The sequence below is a fragment of the Python bivittatus genome, unplaced genomic scaffold (assembly GCF_059951505.1).
Source record: "Python bivittatus isolate LINGU-HERP-01145 unplaced genomic scaffold, Pbiv_v1 ctg000190_np1212, whole genome shotgun sequence".
NCBI classification, from domain to species: Eukaryota; Metazoa; Chordata; class Lepidosauria; order Squamata; family Pythonidae; genus Python; species Python bivittatus.
The window spans coordinates 2,502,935-2,520,914 of record NW_028277042.1 but is presented as its reverse complement, the minus strand read 5'-3'; the positions used below and the strand labels follow the sequence as shown (position 1 = coordinate 2,520,914).

Below are 17,980 nucleotides of genomic sequence, written 5' to 3'. Positions count from 1 at the left end.
TTTGCCAGTCTGTAGAGGAGTGAGAAGGGCTTTCAAATGCAGATGGTCTGAGCTTGGCTCCAACACTTGAGAAAAAGCTTAACAAATAGTTAAGAAAACAGTGCTACAAACATATTGATAGGAACATAGAGATAGAAGGTTGATATAAACATTCCTAGATTAATTAAAATAGAAAATCCTTGCAAATGTAAAGTAATAGGAAGACTCTAGATTAAAATACTGTAGGTAGGAAAATTGAAACAAGCATGCTGATTGGAAGTAAGGAATAGGAGTTTGATTTTGTATGATAAAACAGCTCAAAACAAATCCAGTCTTTGTGTCTGTGATCTGTACCAGATTAAGAAAACCCCCAACAGCATGAATTGGGCAATAAGAAATGTTTTAAGTGGTTACCTGGTAAGAGGATGACTTTATCTGGTTAGATCAAGGGATTGACAACAGGGTGACTGATTCCTTTTTCCTTAGTAACCTGATGCTTTCTTGACCAAACGGGGTGTGTGTTTGTGTGCGTGTGTGTGTGTGTGTGTGTGTGTGTGAGAGAGAGAGAGCGCGAATGGGGTGTGTCTTTATTCTAATGCTCCCTGTTATTGAGTAAGGTCCTCTTTTTTCTCCATCCTAACTGGGAAGGGTCACAGCAATCCCCTCACCTTCTCTTCACACCAAGGGCTCAAATTCTGGACTTGCAGAAAAGTCCTTCTAGATCTTGCTACTTTCCTAATAGAACAGCAACTATATCATAGTAGATGTCACATCCCCATATCTTGAGAAGGCAACAGGTGAGCGGGCAGCACAGGACCTCCATGATAACATTCCCAGGTAGCATGAGAAACCATCGGAGTTGAATTCCACCCACAGAGGGAAGCTGACGGAGTCCGTCATACCAGTTTTCCATGACAGGGCACCCTCCAGATGGGGTGATATAAATTCCCAGACATCCCCAATCATGGTGGGCATGGTGGAGAATTCAAGAAGGTGAAGTCCACCTGTTTGGAAGACTCCCAGGTGTGGAAGGTTGGACTGAAAGGTCTGACCCAACAGGGATCTTCTATGATTATTTCATTTCATTTGCTCATTGCGCATTATGTGCATTAAAAAGGGCAGGGCTTCAACCTGACTTTTTACATTCCCCCCCTCCATGTGCAGGGCACAGCAGACATGTACACACAGGGAGAGCTTGTCTTATGACCTCATGAGGCATATTTTTGCCCTTTACATGAATTCCCAGCTTGCCAAGATGGCTTTGCATTGTGTGTGTGGGAAGGGGCTGCCAATATTGCCCCCAAGGTGTTTTTCTACTTGTAAAACGAAAGCTGTTGGTTGGTTTGTTAGGGATCTGGGAGTGGACGACAGCCAGAAGGCTACTTTTTTTTGGTCATAGCCTTCAGCTCACAAACCTTTTGCGTGACATGCCATCTGCTTAAACATAAGGAACTGGAGAGAAAGCAAGGATTCCTGATGGGTTGCCTTTACTTAAAAAAAAAAAAAGGAATCCATTGAGAAAAATGGTTTACTGACAGTAAAGAATGCTATTCAATGAACATTAATCTTCTGCAAATCCAGAGTTTGTAACAGCAGTTTTTAAGAAGGCTTTTTCTCTCTCTTGTCCTGTGATTGACCTGCATTAACCTCTGGAAGAGAGGCTGCTTGGACAAGATAGTTCTTCCTATTAAACTCTTGCCAGCTGTGAGATAACAAACTTTTTGATCTAACCCCAATCAGATAATTCTTTCCTCTTCTGCAATAGCAGGTGCCCAGTGCCTGCTGGACACTTAATCCTCATTAATGTCTAACCTTCCTTTGCTGATGCCTAAACAGAGCAGCTCTGGGTGTGGAAGAGAAAAGAGAAGTTGCAGCACTATAAAACTTGCCCAATGGAGGCAACCCCTCAGTGAGTCGAATTCTGGAGACCACCCTCACCCCTTTTGAGAAAGAGCCCCTGGTGCTGTAAGTAATTAATGGGGAGAATTTAAATAAACATCATGCTGTTTGTTTTGGTCCTGGCACCTCTTTTAATGTCCTCCTGCTTCGGTATAGGTCCTGCAAATTCTAACTTATGGAGTCCTTGGTGCTCTCTGAGCTTGGTTGTTTGGTTCATGACCCAACTAGGTAACATCATCCATGCATCATCAGGGCATGTTATCAAGTTGGGTCATCAAACGTCTGCAGGGAAACCACCAAGCTCAGAGAGCACCAAGGACTCCACAGTACGACCCTGAGCTACAGAGATTCTCTTCTACTGGACATTCTAAATTAGTCAGCAATACAAGAATTTCAGAAAACAAGGTCTTAGGCACTTCTTGAAGGAAGTGGGTGGGAAACATGTATTCCAGAATGGTGTCTTTCAACTCAGTTAATGTCCTTATGTGCTGCAAGAGGTGACTGAGTCAGCAACCAGCTGGGTCTAGCAGTAAAATGGGGCTATTGATTTTTCCTGGGGCACCTAGTTTTGAGGCATTGCCTAATGTAATGTTTTATTTTCCAAAGGGGTTTCAGGCTGCAAGGTTGGGGATATCCCTTAGAGCTGTGTTTTTCAACCTTGGCAACTTTTAAGATGCTGGCTGGGGAATTCTGGGCGTTGAAGTCCAGACGTGATAAAGTTGCTGAGGTTGAGAAACACTGTCCTAGAGTCAGAATACAGGATCTGGCATCTCCTATAACCTCCTCCTGCTTCGCTACCCATCCTGCAAATTCTAAATTAGCCAGCAATACAAGAATTTCAGAAAACACCCTTTGGCTGGGAATGATGGGGTATATAAAGGTACTTGAGCGGTGTAAGGCGACTTCCTATATTCTTCTCAATTCCAGGTTCCAGAGCCTCCATTTAAGGGCAAATGCTGCCATCCTTTAGGGCAGAGTTCCTCAACCTTGGCAACTTTGAGACGGGTGGACTTCAACTCCCAGAAGTCCCATGGCTGGCTGGGGAATTCTGGGAGTTGAAGTCCACCCGTCTCAAAGTTGCCAAGGTTGAGGAGCCCTGCTTTAGGGGTGCATCCTCACCTCTTGCTAAACTCCGCAAAACAGAGTTGATGCACTCACGTTACACCATGTCCAAACCAACCACATTACAGCTTAATGTGATGGTCTGGCACACCCCTCATGCTGACGCAATGGCTGCGTTCCCACAACAGCCTGAACCACAGACAACCTAATTTTAGTTTAGCCTTGTTTCTTATGGGAACGCGGCGGCAATACAGTAAACACGGTTATGAAATGAGGAAGCCTGTTGAGATTTTGGACTTCAACTCCCCTCAACCCCCGCCGACCTAGCCGGAGGCAAGGAATCATGGGAGTGGTAGTCCAATAAGAGGACCCTGTTCGCCTCTGCTGTGTACTGGCCAAGATCAACTTCCCGCCTCCAGATTGACAGGTTCTTTAGACCTCGCCCTGCCTATCGCGCCTTCCCCTCCATCCTCTCCCGCCAGCGGCAACTCCTAATAGGTCCACGTCTGAAATCAGTGTCGCTCCGGAGGCCAATCCCCGGAGGCCACAGCGACGTCGTGACGATAGGGAGGCGTGGCCTGAGCCGCCGGCGAGGCTATAAAAGGAGCCGTCGTCACGAGAGTTGCGCTGTCGTCGACCGAAAAGGGCGGGCAGGGAGCGGGTGGATTTCGAGGCAGCGGAGGATGGACGGCGGGCGAACCGAGGAGGCGGCGGACGAGGTGGGCCTTGTTGTCAAGAGCCCCGCGCAGCGGCACACGGACCTGCTCCTGACGGCCCGGCGCTCCTGGAGTGTCCGGCGCCTCAAGGCGGAGCTCCGACGCCTTCACCCGGACGCACCGGTGAGCCGTGAGGCGCGCATGCGCGGTCGCCCTTCCCCTTTCCCTTCCTCCCACGCGAAGGGGAGCCTCCTCGGACAGGCGTAGTCTATTCCACCCCCGCTCGCTTGCTGGCTGGGGCTGCGTGCGAAGGGCCGCGGGACTCTGGGTGGGTTACTAGGAAGGGGCCCGGTGGAGCTTAAGCGCCTTCTCCCTGCCTTGGCGTCCCCAAGATGGGCTTGGGCGTCCTCCCCCGCCGCCGTTGCCCAATGGCGCGGCTGGGGATGATGGGAGTGGTCCCCTGCCAGCAAGGAACCCCTGTTGGCCTTCTCCAGCGTGGTGCTGGTGGGGATGACCTGACCCCCCAGCAGGTGGCCCCCTTGCCCAGCCTCGCTTTCTCTAGGGGGGAAGGGGGCACCAGGCCGGGGGGTGGAGCCTCTGAGCAAGTGCAGGGTGCATTTGCTCCGCCATGTAATTCAGAGCAAGGACCCTATTACATCTGAAAAAGGGGGAAAAAATGCAGAAAATCCCAGACAGACTGGAAAGATAGAAGCCATCCTGGATTTCCTGGTGGTGTCCTATTCTAGCACTAACCAAGGTCTGATTCTGCTGAGCTTTTTGAGGTCAGCCGGGATCAGCCACTGGAGCTGGGTGTCCTGTTCCACGATTTTAAAAGAATTTCTCTGTCACTCCCTGGCGCTGCCTGCTGTGCACACCATAGATGTCCCTTGTGTATTTTGAATTTTCACCAAAAATCTGAGCAAGGGGCAAGGGTTTACCCTGATCTTTTACCCCTTTTGAGTTAGGTTTGGCTGTAGAAGGGGATTGCCTCAAAAAAAAATCCTTGCTGTGTGTGGTGGTGACTGTGTAGGGAACCAGCCAGGCCCACTTTTCTTGCAATATTTTTATGGAAATTGTTAATGTTTAGAATGATGACATTCTGGGAGTGTTGGTGCTTTTGGGTAAATCAGATCAGAAGCTTTCATCATTTCCTGTTTTGTTTGCTTCTGAGAGTTGTAACTTTTCAGCACATAAGACCAAAGTGAAATGCCTTCTCCACATCAGTAAGCAGTACATATATTATGAAACTTTCTAGATCCTGCAACTAAATGGGAAGAGAAATAACATTTTGTCCTTGTTGTATATTGCTTTTCATTTATTGCTCTTTGCAATGAAATTCTTTACGTATTCTAAATTTTTTCAAAGCATCTTCCTGCGAACAAGTTCTCTTCTTTGCTGTTAGAATTCAGAAATATCTTTAAACTCTTTCTAAAGCTAGTGCTTAAAGCAGAAAAAAGTGTAAACAGTTGCTTTTTTGTATCTTTTTCTTCCTCAAAACAATTTTTTTTTTTACACTCTTTGCTTTGGAAAGCAGATGGTGCAACTGGTAGCTGACTGGCAGTATTTTATTTGTTTAAAGTTAACTGGAAAGGAGAAGAGAGGTTTCTGGAAGATTTCATAAATATATTTGTGCATTTCTACATTTATTTATTTTTTGCTTGGTATTTTGGCCATTTAATGACAAGAAGGGCTTCATAAGAAAATTTAGTTGATTGGTATTGCCTAGATATTGCGTGGTGGTACAGGAGTGAAAATGATAAAAACTTTTAATTGCATGTACAGGGAAGATGAAGGGACAAAAGAACGATCTTAAACATGAGGTAGCTTGTTGTAATACAAAATATTCCAAGGCTGGGTGGTGTGTGACCTTTCCAGGAATTTGGGAGGTGTTTTGCAGCAACGTCATTCGCCAAGGCCACTGATGGTACATGCTGGGTACTGTAGTTCAATGTCGCCCATCTATTTTTTGTTGTGGCTTTACATGCTAGCTAGCTCTTTTGACCTGTTGATAGACCTAACGTGCAGTGTAGCATGTTGATTGCTGGTAGAGATTGTACAATGGCATGTTAGGGTTTGACCCTTTCAGTTTTGAATTTGTGTTTAGTCTTCCAGTGCAAGGATTTCTTGAAGCAAGGAAATATGTTTTATTCTGACCATAAAAGGTGCCAGCTACAAAACTGAGGTGCAGAGCAGCTTGATATCCTCCAGATGTTTGGGGGCGGTGCTGTTAACACCTTTGGAGGGTGTCTGGTTGGAAAAGGCTAGCATAGAAACCAGTCCTTACATCTGAAAGAAATGTGCTGTGAATTTCCAAGGATAGTGCCTCAGTTTAAAGACAAAACATGGGGTTGCTGTGCAAATTAAGAGTCCTATAGAAATCTCCTTTCACCTGCTGATTAGCAATCAGAAGAAAAGGTTGCATGATAAAGGTTCCTAACTCATGTCAATAATTAACATAAATGTCTGTCAACTTGGCCTAGGTTGCTGATAATTGCAGAAGTTTGGCCTTCTTCCAAGGTGAACAGTGTTACCTGGTTTCAGAGGTGGCCATATGTTGCCCTGGTCAGAACCAGGAGTAGAGAGTTCCATTTTTAATACATATTTATATACATGCTGTAATATATATATATATATATTATAGCATGTATAAATATTGCTGATACACATCTAAAAGAATATAGAAAATTTAGTAAGAAAAGGAAAACAATCTAAGCCATAAAATACAGGTGGATAACTAACAAATCTTAAATAACCAGCAGCTTCTTTTTCTGTTTTTAAACAAAGCTGCCTCTCTAGAATAGACTGAAACCAGTTTCAGTATTTACAGCCAGCTCTCTGGCTCCTTCTGTAACCTCTTCTGTGCAGTTGGTATTTGTTGCAGTGATTTAGCTAATCTTAGCCTATTGATGAAGGACAAGCTCCATGTGCAACTACAGTTCAGTCACTAGGTTGATGAAACAACTGGAATCCAATTATAGCCTCATTCTTTAAGGGGGAAGTGTTTTCCTTTTGAGACTGGACCTAAAGCTTCTTGCTCAGCTGGTTGTCCAAAGATCAGCTTTTTATAATTTAAGACAAAAATCCATCCTTGCATAATTACAAAAATGAGGAACCTTACGTCTTTTGCTGAATTCTAAAAATAGGTTTTAACTGCTGTGTTTTCTTCCTTCCCAGCCTGAAGACGCTCAGAGGTTGATCTATTCTGGAAAGTTGTTGCATGATCATCTTTGTCTACAAGAGGTCCTCACCAAAGTATGTGATATATTACGTGCTGGGATTGCTTTCCATAATTAATGAAGTATCAAGAAAATATACTCCACTGAATCCTTCTTTGAAACTTTAATATGCTTTCTGTTTCAGCAGGAGACGGTTCATGCTCTCCATTTGGTGTGCAACTCTAAGAATTTGCCAAAGATGCAAGAAACTGACATGAAGGTATTGAGAAGTAGTGATTCAGATGCTAGCTTATCACTGACTTTTGATAACAGATATTAAACTGGAACATCTGGTCTGTAACTTATTTATGCTGAGAGGAGTCAGAATAGTATTTTGAGAGCACAAATGTTATCTTGCAAACCTCCATCTAATACAACACTGGTTTCTATCATATCCGGGAGAATTTATTATGAAGCAGTAAGGAAGGTAGCTGCTCTTCTAAGTTGTCCCATCTTGGTCGTCTGGGCTTTTAAGACTCTGTGCTCTTTTCTTTGAAACTGGTAAAGTAAAAGTGGCATATGTAGTGAAACTAGTTTGTAGATGCTAGTTAGTTCAGAATTGTTCAGATCAGCTTGAAACAATAGTGGTAAATGCTGGTGATATATCTCAGGTGTTTTGATTACCTTAGTGTCTAGTTTTTCTGGCCGATGATTCTGCACTTGTTGACGTAAATGCATAGCTATAGAGCAGGGGAAGCTATGGAGGAGACATTATGATATAAACCAGTTCCTTAGAGTCTGACTCCTTCAGGGAAGATGCTTTTTGAGGGCTTCTTTCAGAGTAAACCTGTTGGCCAAGTGAAGAACCTGTGAGCAAAGAAGCGGCAACAGCAGCTCCAGCTCCTCCTGAAACCTCTTCCTTATTAGCCCATTCTCCTTTAAGCTGGAACAAGGAAAGCCAGTTTGGTGTCATGGTTAAGGTGTTGGGCTAGGAACCAGAAGATGTCAGCTCTAGTCCTCTCTGGGAACAGAAGCCGACTGAGTGACTTTGGGCCAGTCCCCTTCTTCAAGGAGGTGGTTGTGGGCAAAATAGGAAGAGGGAACATTACGTACGCTACCTTGAGTTGAGCAGAATAAAGGCAGGATGGAGGAGGAGGAGTATAAATGGTGAAAAGGAGCAGCAAGTTAGTAGGTCCTCAAAGACTCCCCAGTCTTGCAAGCGATGATGCCTGGCTGAATTTTCTGATACTGGGTTAAGCTACTAAGCAAGAGACCACCTCCATCCATGTATGAAACCACTTCTGTATTCAGGAAACGTAAATTTCATTGTTTCACACTTGACTACTCCAAAAGCAAGAAAGGGAACCGGTGGTCCTCCATGTGTTGATCAGTTGCTAACTCTTGGCTCTGTTACCTGCGTGACATCTGAGGGCCACACATTTCCCATCCTTGTACACCAACTTCCCCTCTGCAGCAGTGGGTCTCTTCTGCCAGAAACAGGCTGTTGCTATGCGACAGCTCTGTCCCGGAAGCTGCTGTTCACCAAAATATGCAGAAGCACCAACCCAGGGTGGCTAGCTTTGCAAATATGCTTGTTTGTAAGGTGGTGCTTGAGGGGACTCAACAGGGAGAGGACAGAACTCTCCAGGTATATTTTTTTTTAATTGGGAAATTAAAACGAACAATAATTACAGGTGTCAATCATGGAAAAAAACGGGTGAGGCGACTTGAAGTGACAGGAAGCCAAAAGCAGCTGTGTGGTGGTGCTTAGGCATTGGCCCTGGGAGATATTCCATCTGTAGAAGTGGCAGGAGGGGAAGAACTAACATCTTGACTTGTTAGATTGTAGGCTTTTCAAATCAGAATCAGTCTTTTAAAAATGTTGCCCAAATTTCAGGCTTTCTTTAGCCGTAGGAAGAGTGCAGAAGAGGTGTACATGAAGCCAGAAATCCCGAGATTTTGTTAACCTGGCAAGATTTCTATAGTGTAAAGGTAATGAGCAGTTATGGGGCTTTTTTTTTTGGAGAGGGCAGATGTTCAACAGGTACAGATGATTACTGGATGTAAGATCTTTCAGGTGAACCACATGAGGGATAGTTGTTTCTTCTTGACAGGCAGTGCTGGAAAGGAGGGAATTGGGTCTGTTGAACTAAGAAGAATGTCGTTCTAGGATAGTGTTTCTCAACCTCGGGAACTTTAAGATATGTGGATTTCAATTCCTGGTTGAAGAATTCTGGGAAATTGCTGGCTAGGGAATTCTGGGAGTTGAAATCCACACATCTTAAAGTTCCTGAGGTTGAGAAACACTGTTCTAGGGTGTAAGGCAGTAGCCAACTGATACAGGGGCTGAGTGCACAGAAAGCCAGGAGTAGTTTCAGCTCTGGTTTATTGAACAAGACACAGTGACCCGATTTCCACGTTAGGCAGCTCAGGAAATAATGGCTTACTGGCTCTGTTTGGCTTAGCAGACTGGGTGAACCTAGCCATTGTTCTTTAGGTTGAATGAGGACATTGGAGGAAATCAGGCATTGTGGGCTCCCCAGAGAGGCGGCTTTGTCAACAATTGAACGTTCTGGTATAGATTATCCTTCCCTTGTTACCTATGATTTCCTAACAAAATGGAATTGTTTGCTTCAGAGGGGTCGTGTGGGGGCCTGAAATGGAGGTGAGCGAGTTGGAACAGACATTTTGAAGCCAGTTTTAAAATGCAGCGGTAAATCCTTGTTTGTTTAGATGGGTGAAACCAGGCAGCATTCCACATCGCTGGACCAGGATCCATCGGTCCTTCCTCCAAGTGCTGCTTGTAGCCAAAGGCAGGCTGCCCTCAGCCAGTCTGTCACAGCAGGGGAAGCCAGCACGAGGTACGTTTGAGTGTCCGGTTCTTCCTGTGGGGTCGTAGAAGAGAAATGTCTCTGATTTGAATTCTAGTCCTGGTAACTTTATGGGCACATCCGTGTAGTTCCCTGGCCTCAGCACAGAAGCAGGGTGGCATTGTTTTCTTCTGGGAAGTGTTTTGGACTCTCCAGGTCCTGGGATTTTGTATTCTTATATCCCATCAACCTTTCAACTGTGCTTAGTTTTCCACCATCTCTTAAGTTCAGCCAGGTGTTGCCATGTAAGACTTGCAGGGTGGACAGGATTAAATGCTTGCGCCCGAATATGAATGAGGCATTTCATGAGCATCAGAAAATCCTTTTGGTAAGAGGGGTGACTACACGTCTTTCCTTTGTGTCATTAGAAATGGGAGGAAAGCTGGTGGTTTCCGTGCCTCTCTTTCATCTGTTGATATTTATAGGAGGCTGGAAGAAAAGGCAGGCATTTTTCAGTTAGAATGAAAGAGCAGGACAAACTTTCTGTCTTCCCTCTTCATGATGGCAAGGCAAACACCTTCCCCAAACCTGTTCGCTCAGCCTTGGTGAAAGTCAGGAAGCATGAATAGAGGCTGGGGGTTTATGAACCTTTGCTAGCCCAGAGACACTTTCCTTCCATTAACAAAGCTGACTGTAACATCGTTACATTCTTTTTTCAGGTACATAAACATAAATTCTTGATTTGAAGCTTACAGCATCACACGAACCTTTGCTAAACACCTTAAATAGGTTAAGAAGGAGGAAAATAACGGCAGCATTTTCTCTGTGTCTTCTAAACCAGATCTCAGGTGGCTGAACACGCCTTTCAAGGAGCGAGCTATTCATCCTACACAGCGTATCACATGCTGCAGATCTGGTTCCATCAGCTTTATGCAAGACAATACTACATGCAATAGTAAGTTTTGTTTTTAATCTTTCCTTACATCTGAGGTTACGTGCTAAGCCTTTCACATTTTTCATGCTAATATAGTGTTGTGCGGGAGGAATCATTTGTTAACTGTCAAAAATCTTCCACGTAATATGAAGCTGTCAGTACAGATGAAGAATGTGAGTGTTTTGAGTACGTGTGCTTTACAATAATAGACAAAAGGTTAGCAGAAAAGATCAGAGCTGGATAGAGACAATTTATAGAAAGGAATAATTAAAAAAAACATTTGGACTTCATAAACTGGCATGCATGACAAAATCTGTTCTTGTGTGAAGGTCAGTCAGACCCAGCATCTTCTAGCAGCACTTCCTGTAATGCAGAATTTTGCAACTTTCATAGAGATTTCTTGTTGTAATTTCCGGGTGGTCTTCAAGGGCAACCCCACGTAGAGCACCTTCAGTAGTCCAACCAAGAAGTGACCTAGGCCTGAGTGACTGAGTAAGGCCTTCCTGTCCAGGTCCATATGGCTACATTTGGCACACAAGATGAATCTGTGCAAAGCCCCCCCCCAGCCCAGTTACCACCTGCTCCTTGAGCAGGAATGATGAGAGCCCCAACATTGTGTGCCAACTCTGTTCAGAGAAGAGCAACCCTGTCAAGAATCAGACACAGTATAGAGAGCTGCTAAACAGAATGTGTGGATCTGTTCTCTACCTCTGAGTCCACAAAGAGGCCTTCTTGGTAAGAGATGTTAATAAATCTCTGAACACCTTTGAGGGTACAATGCTGAATCTTTCTAATGTGAATGCCTTTCTAGGTGGCACAGAGAGGATATTATAAAAATATTTAGGGATGGTATTGGGCATCTCTGAGGCAAGGGTATGAGATTCTTTTTATCTGTCCTATTGTGGATCTAAATACAGGTAATCCCCAAGTTTAAGAACAAGTTCTGTTCCCAAGGTCTGTCCTTAAGTCAAATTTGTATGTAAGCTGGAACAGTACTATTGTATAGTACTGTATAAGTAATATTGTGTAATGCACTCGAACCATTGTGTATTTAACTTGAATTTTGCTACAATAGGCTCCATCCTTAACTATGGGTTGCCCTTAAACTGGGCATTCTTAACCTGAGGACTACCTGTAAATCCTTTTCATCTTACAGCCAACAAGTATCCAGCAGAGCTCACTTAACTTCCCAGCCCCAGAAGGAAAAGCCACCTTATAGAGGGACAGAAGGGTTGGGCCCATCTGGATCTCAGGGCGTGGGGGGTGCTGTTCCACAAGACGAGTGCCATGACAGAAGGCTTGTTTCCTGAATCTCATAAGATGTTACTACGTAATGGAAGGGACACAGAGCATGCCCAGTCTGTCAGGTTGCAATCTTCGCTTTTGCCGTAGCTTTATCTGGGCCCAGTGTAAGTAGAGCGTGGGTTGGGAGCCTGAGCAACCGAGCTGTGACGTTGCACACTTCTCTCCGAGACTCATACAGGCTTCCACAGAGATGCAATATCATAGTTGTGTCATCCACTGGCTGAATTTGCACAGTTTGAAGACTTCCAGTTGGTATTTGCACCTTGGTCTAACTTTATTTGGGCTTAGTGTATTCTGTAAATCCAGCCACTTTGTTTTAGCTTATGGTTAAATATATTGTATGACTCCAGAAAAAGGGATTAATTCAGTGACTGAATCAAGCGCGTTATGTGAAGACAGTCCCAGAATTGAATTTTGTCTTAAAAGGTTGTACAGTGCACTTTAGAGTGATAAATCTTACAATTTAGGATGCGTTTATATTTCACAAACTAAGCTGTCCTGATGCTGTCAGTACTCAGTTTTCATGCCTTACTTTCAGCATGAAAGTAGTGTTTTGTTTTATTTTTCTCTTCAGTATGGCTGCCAATGCTACTTCAGGTGACTTGTCCTCCACACGAAGTTCCCAGGAGATCTCCGTGGCTCCGGTGACCCCCCCAGCTCCTCTTCCCGGTCCATTTCCTGCTGAAAACCCGCCCGTCGATCAAAATGCTCCCCCTCAGGCAAACCCAGGAGTTAACCCAAACCTGCGCATGAACGCTCAGGGAGGCCCCCTGATGGAGGAGGATGAAGAAGCCAACCGCGACTGGTTGGACTGGCTGTACTCTGCCACCCTCTTCTATGTGTTCGTCAACATTGTGTACTTTTACTCCAGCGTGAGCAGGCTTGTCTTGGTGATGGCAGGCACTCTCCTCATGTACCTGTAAGTCTGCTTGTGTTGGAGGGGGGGAGCGGCTGGGTTCTGCATATCACTTTAATCTAAAAATATTGGTGTAAAGCCACATCATGTGAACATCTGAACGCTTGAGGTGGGAGTACCTGGTGTGGTTCCATTATAATGCTGGAAATGATGATTTGGGGTTACAAGTGTTAAGCCCATTCAGAGGTGTATGGGTTTGGCCATTGTTCATTAGTAGAGCTTGTGTTTCACCATCTGGTCTCACGTTCTGCTTGCCTGGATTGAAGTTAACCGTCATACTCCCCCAGTCTTTGGAGAAGCCATGAAGCAACTGCAGGCTCCTTTCACAGAAGTCTCTGATTCATCTGCTTAAGTGTTGGGCAAAGGCCGGCCCGTGACTTCAGTCACCCAGATGGAAGACAGAGAATAGAGCTGTTCCCGGAATTAAAAACAAGCCATGGCATTATTCTCTAGTCCCTTCTGAATGGACAAAGCCAGAGTCCAGAGTTTGCGCCAACAGGATTTCCTGTGAGCCACACCCACTCAAAGTTCAGCGCTCACAAAAGGGTGTTCTTTCTTATTCATAAGCCTAGATTAGTATGACACCCATGATGCTTGCTCATGCCATGCAGTGTGCCCAGCTCTCTTGTGGCATAATTGGAAGAACTTCTCTGAGAGGAGTCTTGGAGCTGCCAGCATTTCGCTCCTTTCTTCGTAGGGAGTCAGCCACAGGCTGTGCAGTGGAGAAAACAGATCTCACAAACATAATGGAGGCTGCACCCTTTCTCCTCCCTGTCTTTTGGAAGTGACCAGGGCCAGCCCCAGCTCCTCTCTTTGCCTAATGCCATCAGACCCAGATTGACCCTCCCTGCCCCTAGACAAAGCCCCCTGCACTCCCATCTGAACCAAAGAAGAGAAGCTGCCTCACCAGCCCAAGGGCAGCCCTAATCCCAGCCTTTCATCCTCAGGTGGAGCATTATCCCTACACGCCGTCTCCCTAACAATGGGCTTTGCCGGTGCTGCTGCTCCTGAAAGGGCTGTTCTCCCTAACAATAGACATAACCCCAGCTACACAGACAAGGACTGGCCTAGCTTCCCCCAAAGTTGCCAGCAAATCAGATCCTTAGGATCTCGCCCTTGTAGCCCTCAACTTCTCTAAAAATCTGTGTTGTCCCATTGTTCAGGGTCCCTCTTTTTTTTTGTAAAGCAGGCACCCAACAATTAATTGTTGCAGTAAACAAGGTTCCTTCTCAGTGTTGTGCCTTCTTTTTTGCTGATTTGCTGTACTTCTTAATTGTGTAGCCAGCTTTTTTTTTTTAATTTGTTCAGTGGTATCCAATTCTCGGAAACTGCCTGGATGAGTCCCTGCGATTTTCTTGGCAAGGTTTTTCAGAAGTGGTTTGCCATTGCCTCCTTCCCAGGGCTGAGAGAGAGGGACTGGCCCAAGGTCACCCGGCTGGCTTTGTGCCTAAGGCAGGACTAGAACTCATGGCCTCCCGGTTTCTAGCTGGATGCCTTAACCCCTTACACCACGCTGGCTCTTTTTCCCCCCCCCCTTCTCTGTTGACTAGGTATAAGCTTAAAGAGTTGGTGTAGCTAAGAGATGCCTCAGCAAATGGCTGTAACCTGGTGGGCTTGGCTGAGCTTAAAAAAGCAAAGCTGGGTGGTTTCTAGTTATATTTGGAAGGAGTTCCCCAGCAAATTGAGAGTGGCTGGCTAGACTGGAAGTCAGAAAACATGCTGAAAGAAGGCAGTGGCAGACCACTTCTGCATCACTGCCAAGAAGACATAGTTGTGCCTATGTAGAAAACAGAAGTTGATCTTGACTCAAGGGGGTTTTGCCTTTCTAACAAACAACTTCTTTTCCTAGACACCAGGTTGGCTGGTTCCCTTTCAGGCGGAGGCCGATCCAGCCACCACAGAATAATACTCCTCTCCAAGCTGCCGTTAACCAAGATCAGAATAACAATTTACAAGTAAGTTTCACGCAGGATAGCATCATAGTCGTAACCTTTATTTTTCAGAATTTTCCCAGGCGAACTTAAGTCGCTTGTTCAATGGGGCCTTGCTTCCATACGAAGTGTGCTTAATTGTTCAGACTCCCTTTGGACCATGATCATGCTGTTCCAGGGCAATTCAGTGATACCTGGAAGTACAGCATCTGAACTGGAGATAGGTTGAGGTGTCCCTGGGGTGGTTTGGCCCCCAGACAGACCTGATTTGTCCAGCATAATACATTTCAAACTGTTTCATTTAGAGGACTTCCTTCTGGAAACCCCCAACCATCCTTGGAACAGCTGTAGTCCAGGAGGAGGTGTGGCAGGGCCCAGAGAGGAACAACATCCCATTATTGTTCAGAACATTCAATTCCCGGATTGTGGAAGCTGGCATATGTCTATTCTGTGTCAGTTGCCATTTGATACCCTTGATCCTGCCAAGATGATGTAGTGATACAGCGAGTGAATAATCTCATTAATACTCATCTTGGGGGCTGAAGTAGCCTTGAAAGATAAAATTACTAAAAAGTTACATCTGGTTCTACAGGCACTCTGCCCACCTGAGAGTAGAGACATAGTTTAAGTTCAGGAAGTTTACGATGAAGTAGACATCCAGTGAATGGTGCTGGCAGAGACGTTGTCTAAAATCAGCAAAAAGAAAAGAATTGCTCAGCTTCAGCCTAATTAAACAATGCAAACAGTTGGACGCTCTCAGGAAGATGTGTCCATATAATTAAACTTTGCTTTCCCCCCTTGTCTCAGCAGGAGGAAAACCCAGGAGAACAAAATGAAACTGAGGCACCGGATGCCGCACGCGAGAACCAGCCAGCCACAACATTTTCATTTGTGAGCACAGCTTGGCTTTTCTTTAAGACTTTCTTTGCCTCACTTCTGCCAGAGGGGCCTCCAGCTGTGGCTAACTAACTGGGCGCATCGCTTCTGCTTTCCTGTCTGCTGAGATTGGTCTGGACACTAACTTGAATGCCAAAATGACCAAAGATCGTTGGATAAAAGGGAGCAAATCTGCACTTAGAAGCTAAAGACAGGTGTGGCTGAAGGTACGATGAGATGCTGGCCCAGAGCTTCAGAGAATTGAATGATAGACTATGGAAGCCGTGGGTGGAGAGCAGTGTGAAGTTCTGTCCCTCAGCTGTCTTTGGGGCCAAGTGCTTAGAGCAGCCAGGATGACCCGATTCCAGTTGGAGTGCACCTCATGCTCAAGGACACTGAGCGTGCTCCCTTGTGCAACCAGCATATTAGAAAAACTGTGCAGGGAAAGTCAATGCCAAAAATGAAGAAAAGCTGTGCTCATTTCCAGACACATTTAAAGGATAAGGTGTAAATAGCTTTCCACAGAAGGTAACAGTCGAGCCTATTATACTAAACAGTATAGCAGAAAGTATTTTCCTAGGCTTAAAGCATGAGTGGGTTTCCTATTTTGCCAATTTAGCAAGTAAACACGTGGTCTGGACGTGTGTCTCCTGGTAGATAACTGCAAATATGACTTCTTTCAAGCAGCTTTCTCTGATGCAGCAATCTAGTAAATATATTTATAACCAGGTACTTTTGTCACTACATTTCAAATTCAAGAATCTCCTGTGAATGGGAGTTGTGCAAAACAAGACTTGTGAACATTTTCTCCCTTCCGTTCATGTTAAGTCTTAGTTCAATATCATATTTAGGCCGATTCCCTGCGTGTTAGTCATTTGTATTGTGAATGAATAACGCTTTCTGAAATATAAATTAAAAAGCATTGGCCCGGATCTAGAGTTGTGTGGAGCATAACTCCATGAACTGGAGGCTCTGACACACGGAAGAGGAGGGGTATTTTGAAGGGGGCGTCACAGTTCTTCCTCTTCTGCCCCTGAATGTTCTTCAGAGTGGGGACAGTCTGAATCTCCAATGGTGGGTCAGGTTGAGTAGGAGGAATCACCTAATTACTACAGTTCATTTTGCAAATAGGAATCTGAACCCAGGCTGGGGTATTTCTAGCACTTTTTGTTCAAAGACGAGTGTGTGGGCCTCTCAGCCATCTGGTAAAAGCTGCAGTGACATCAGAATGGTATCATGCGTTGCTGTTGCACAATTGATGTGATTATGTAATCTGTATCACTTGTGACTGATGCAAATTACTTAAATATTGTTGTGATGACCTCACTTGATCTGCAGATACCCAGGGTGCCTATATAGGGGAAAAAATATTATTCTTTAACATCATCTGCATTTAACTTGAACATTTTAGTACAGGTTACGGAAAGAAGTTTCATTCTTTTGGGTTCTGATTAATTGGTCTGGTGACAATGCTCAGATAATTTTTTTTTTTCCACTAAGCCTCTCTGCCTGGAACTCTTAGAATTCCATGATTTTCCAAAGTAAACCTTTTCCACTCAGGGATTATTTTACATATAGAGTAAAAACATTTTCCCAGTTATATCTTTAGATTTCAGGATGATGCTGAAATGTGTGTTTTCACCATTGTGGATTGTAACCTGGATGCTTTCTATCTAGTCAATATTGCAAGTTTCATAGGACAGTGGATTACATGATGGCTGAACTGTTTTCTTGCACATTATTAAACAAAGTTTAATATATTACAGCTTAATTTTATTAAACTGAGATTCTGTTTGCAAGTGTTTGGGAGTTACTGCATAGATAAGACTCAGAAGCTTTTAATTTTAAATTAAATGGGAAACTGGTACATCAGAAAGCAGTACTTTCGTTTTCATGCCCTCTAATCTCATGTGGCCTCAGAGGCATTTTTAGAAAATAATAATGCCCAGGGCTGTGCTTGGGACAAAAATAAAAATAAATGGGGAGAAATACACAGAATCACCACCAGCTTTGTGAATGGGAAAGATCCCCAGGAACCATTTTGAGGGACATGCAGCACGTTCTCAGAAGTTTTTAAATGTGTCTATTGGCCTTTAAATGTAGGGGGCTTCAGCTCTGAAAAATAAAATACTGAAGTTGCATAAATAAATATCTGAGGATCTGGATCTTTCTAGTGGGTTTTCTCTTTAACAATTTACCTGCATCCGTTTTCAACTTCTAGAAGTCTTTAGGTCTTTATAAATCTGTGAATAGGTGGCTGATCACATTAGACGTAAAAATACAGAGGCAGGATCACTGTTACAACTTCTGCCACTAACTAAAATGGAAGGGTTTTTATGGGTCAGTCTAACATATATAAAGGGCAATATTCCTGGGTGTTTTAAGATGGAGAATCTCTTGTGAGTGTGGCTTCCAAATTCTCTTCAGTAAATCTATGTAGCTAATCTTGAGTTTGCT

At 44.4% G+C, this 17,980-nt stretch overlaps 1 protein-coding gene across 3 annotated transcripts; it reads left to right on the top strand.

Moving 5' to 3' along the window:
- Window positions 1-3,565: 3,565 nt before the first annotated feature.
- Window positions 3,566-17,288, top strand: HERPUD1 (homocysteine inducible ER protein with ubiquitin like domain 1). 3 transcript variants are annotated; one of them, XM_007432245.4, is made up of 8 exons: window positions 3,566-3,779; window positions 6,771-6,848; window positions 6,960-7,031; window positions 9,485-9,612; window positions 10,403-10,516; window positions 12,375-12,719; window positions 14,566-14,671; window positions 15,455-17,288. In XM_007432245.4, exons 1-8 carry the CDS (start codon window positions 3,624-3,626, stop codon window positions 15,614-15,616), a joined length of 1,161 nt encoding a protein of 386 aa, XP_007432307.2. In that variant the 5' UTR covers window positions 3,566-3,623; the 3' UTR covers window positions 15,617-17,288. The 3 variants fall into 3 exon arrangements, with proteins under 3 accessions (XP_007432307.2, XP_007432308.2, XP_007432306.2); XM_007432246.4 differs by having other exon boundaries at window positions 6,957-7,031; window positions 15,458-17,288; XM_007432244.4 differs by having other exon boundaries at window positions 3,567-3,779; window positions 6,957-7,031.
- Window positions 17,289-17,980: the final 692 nt, after the last annotated feature.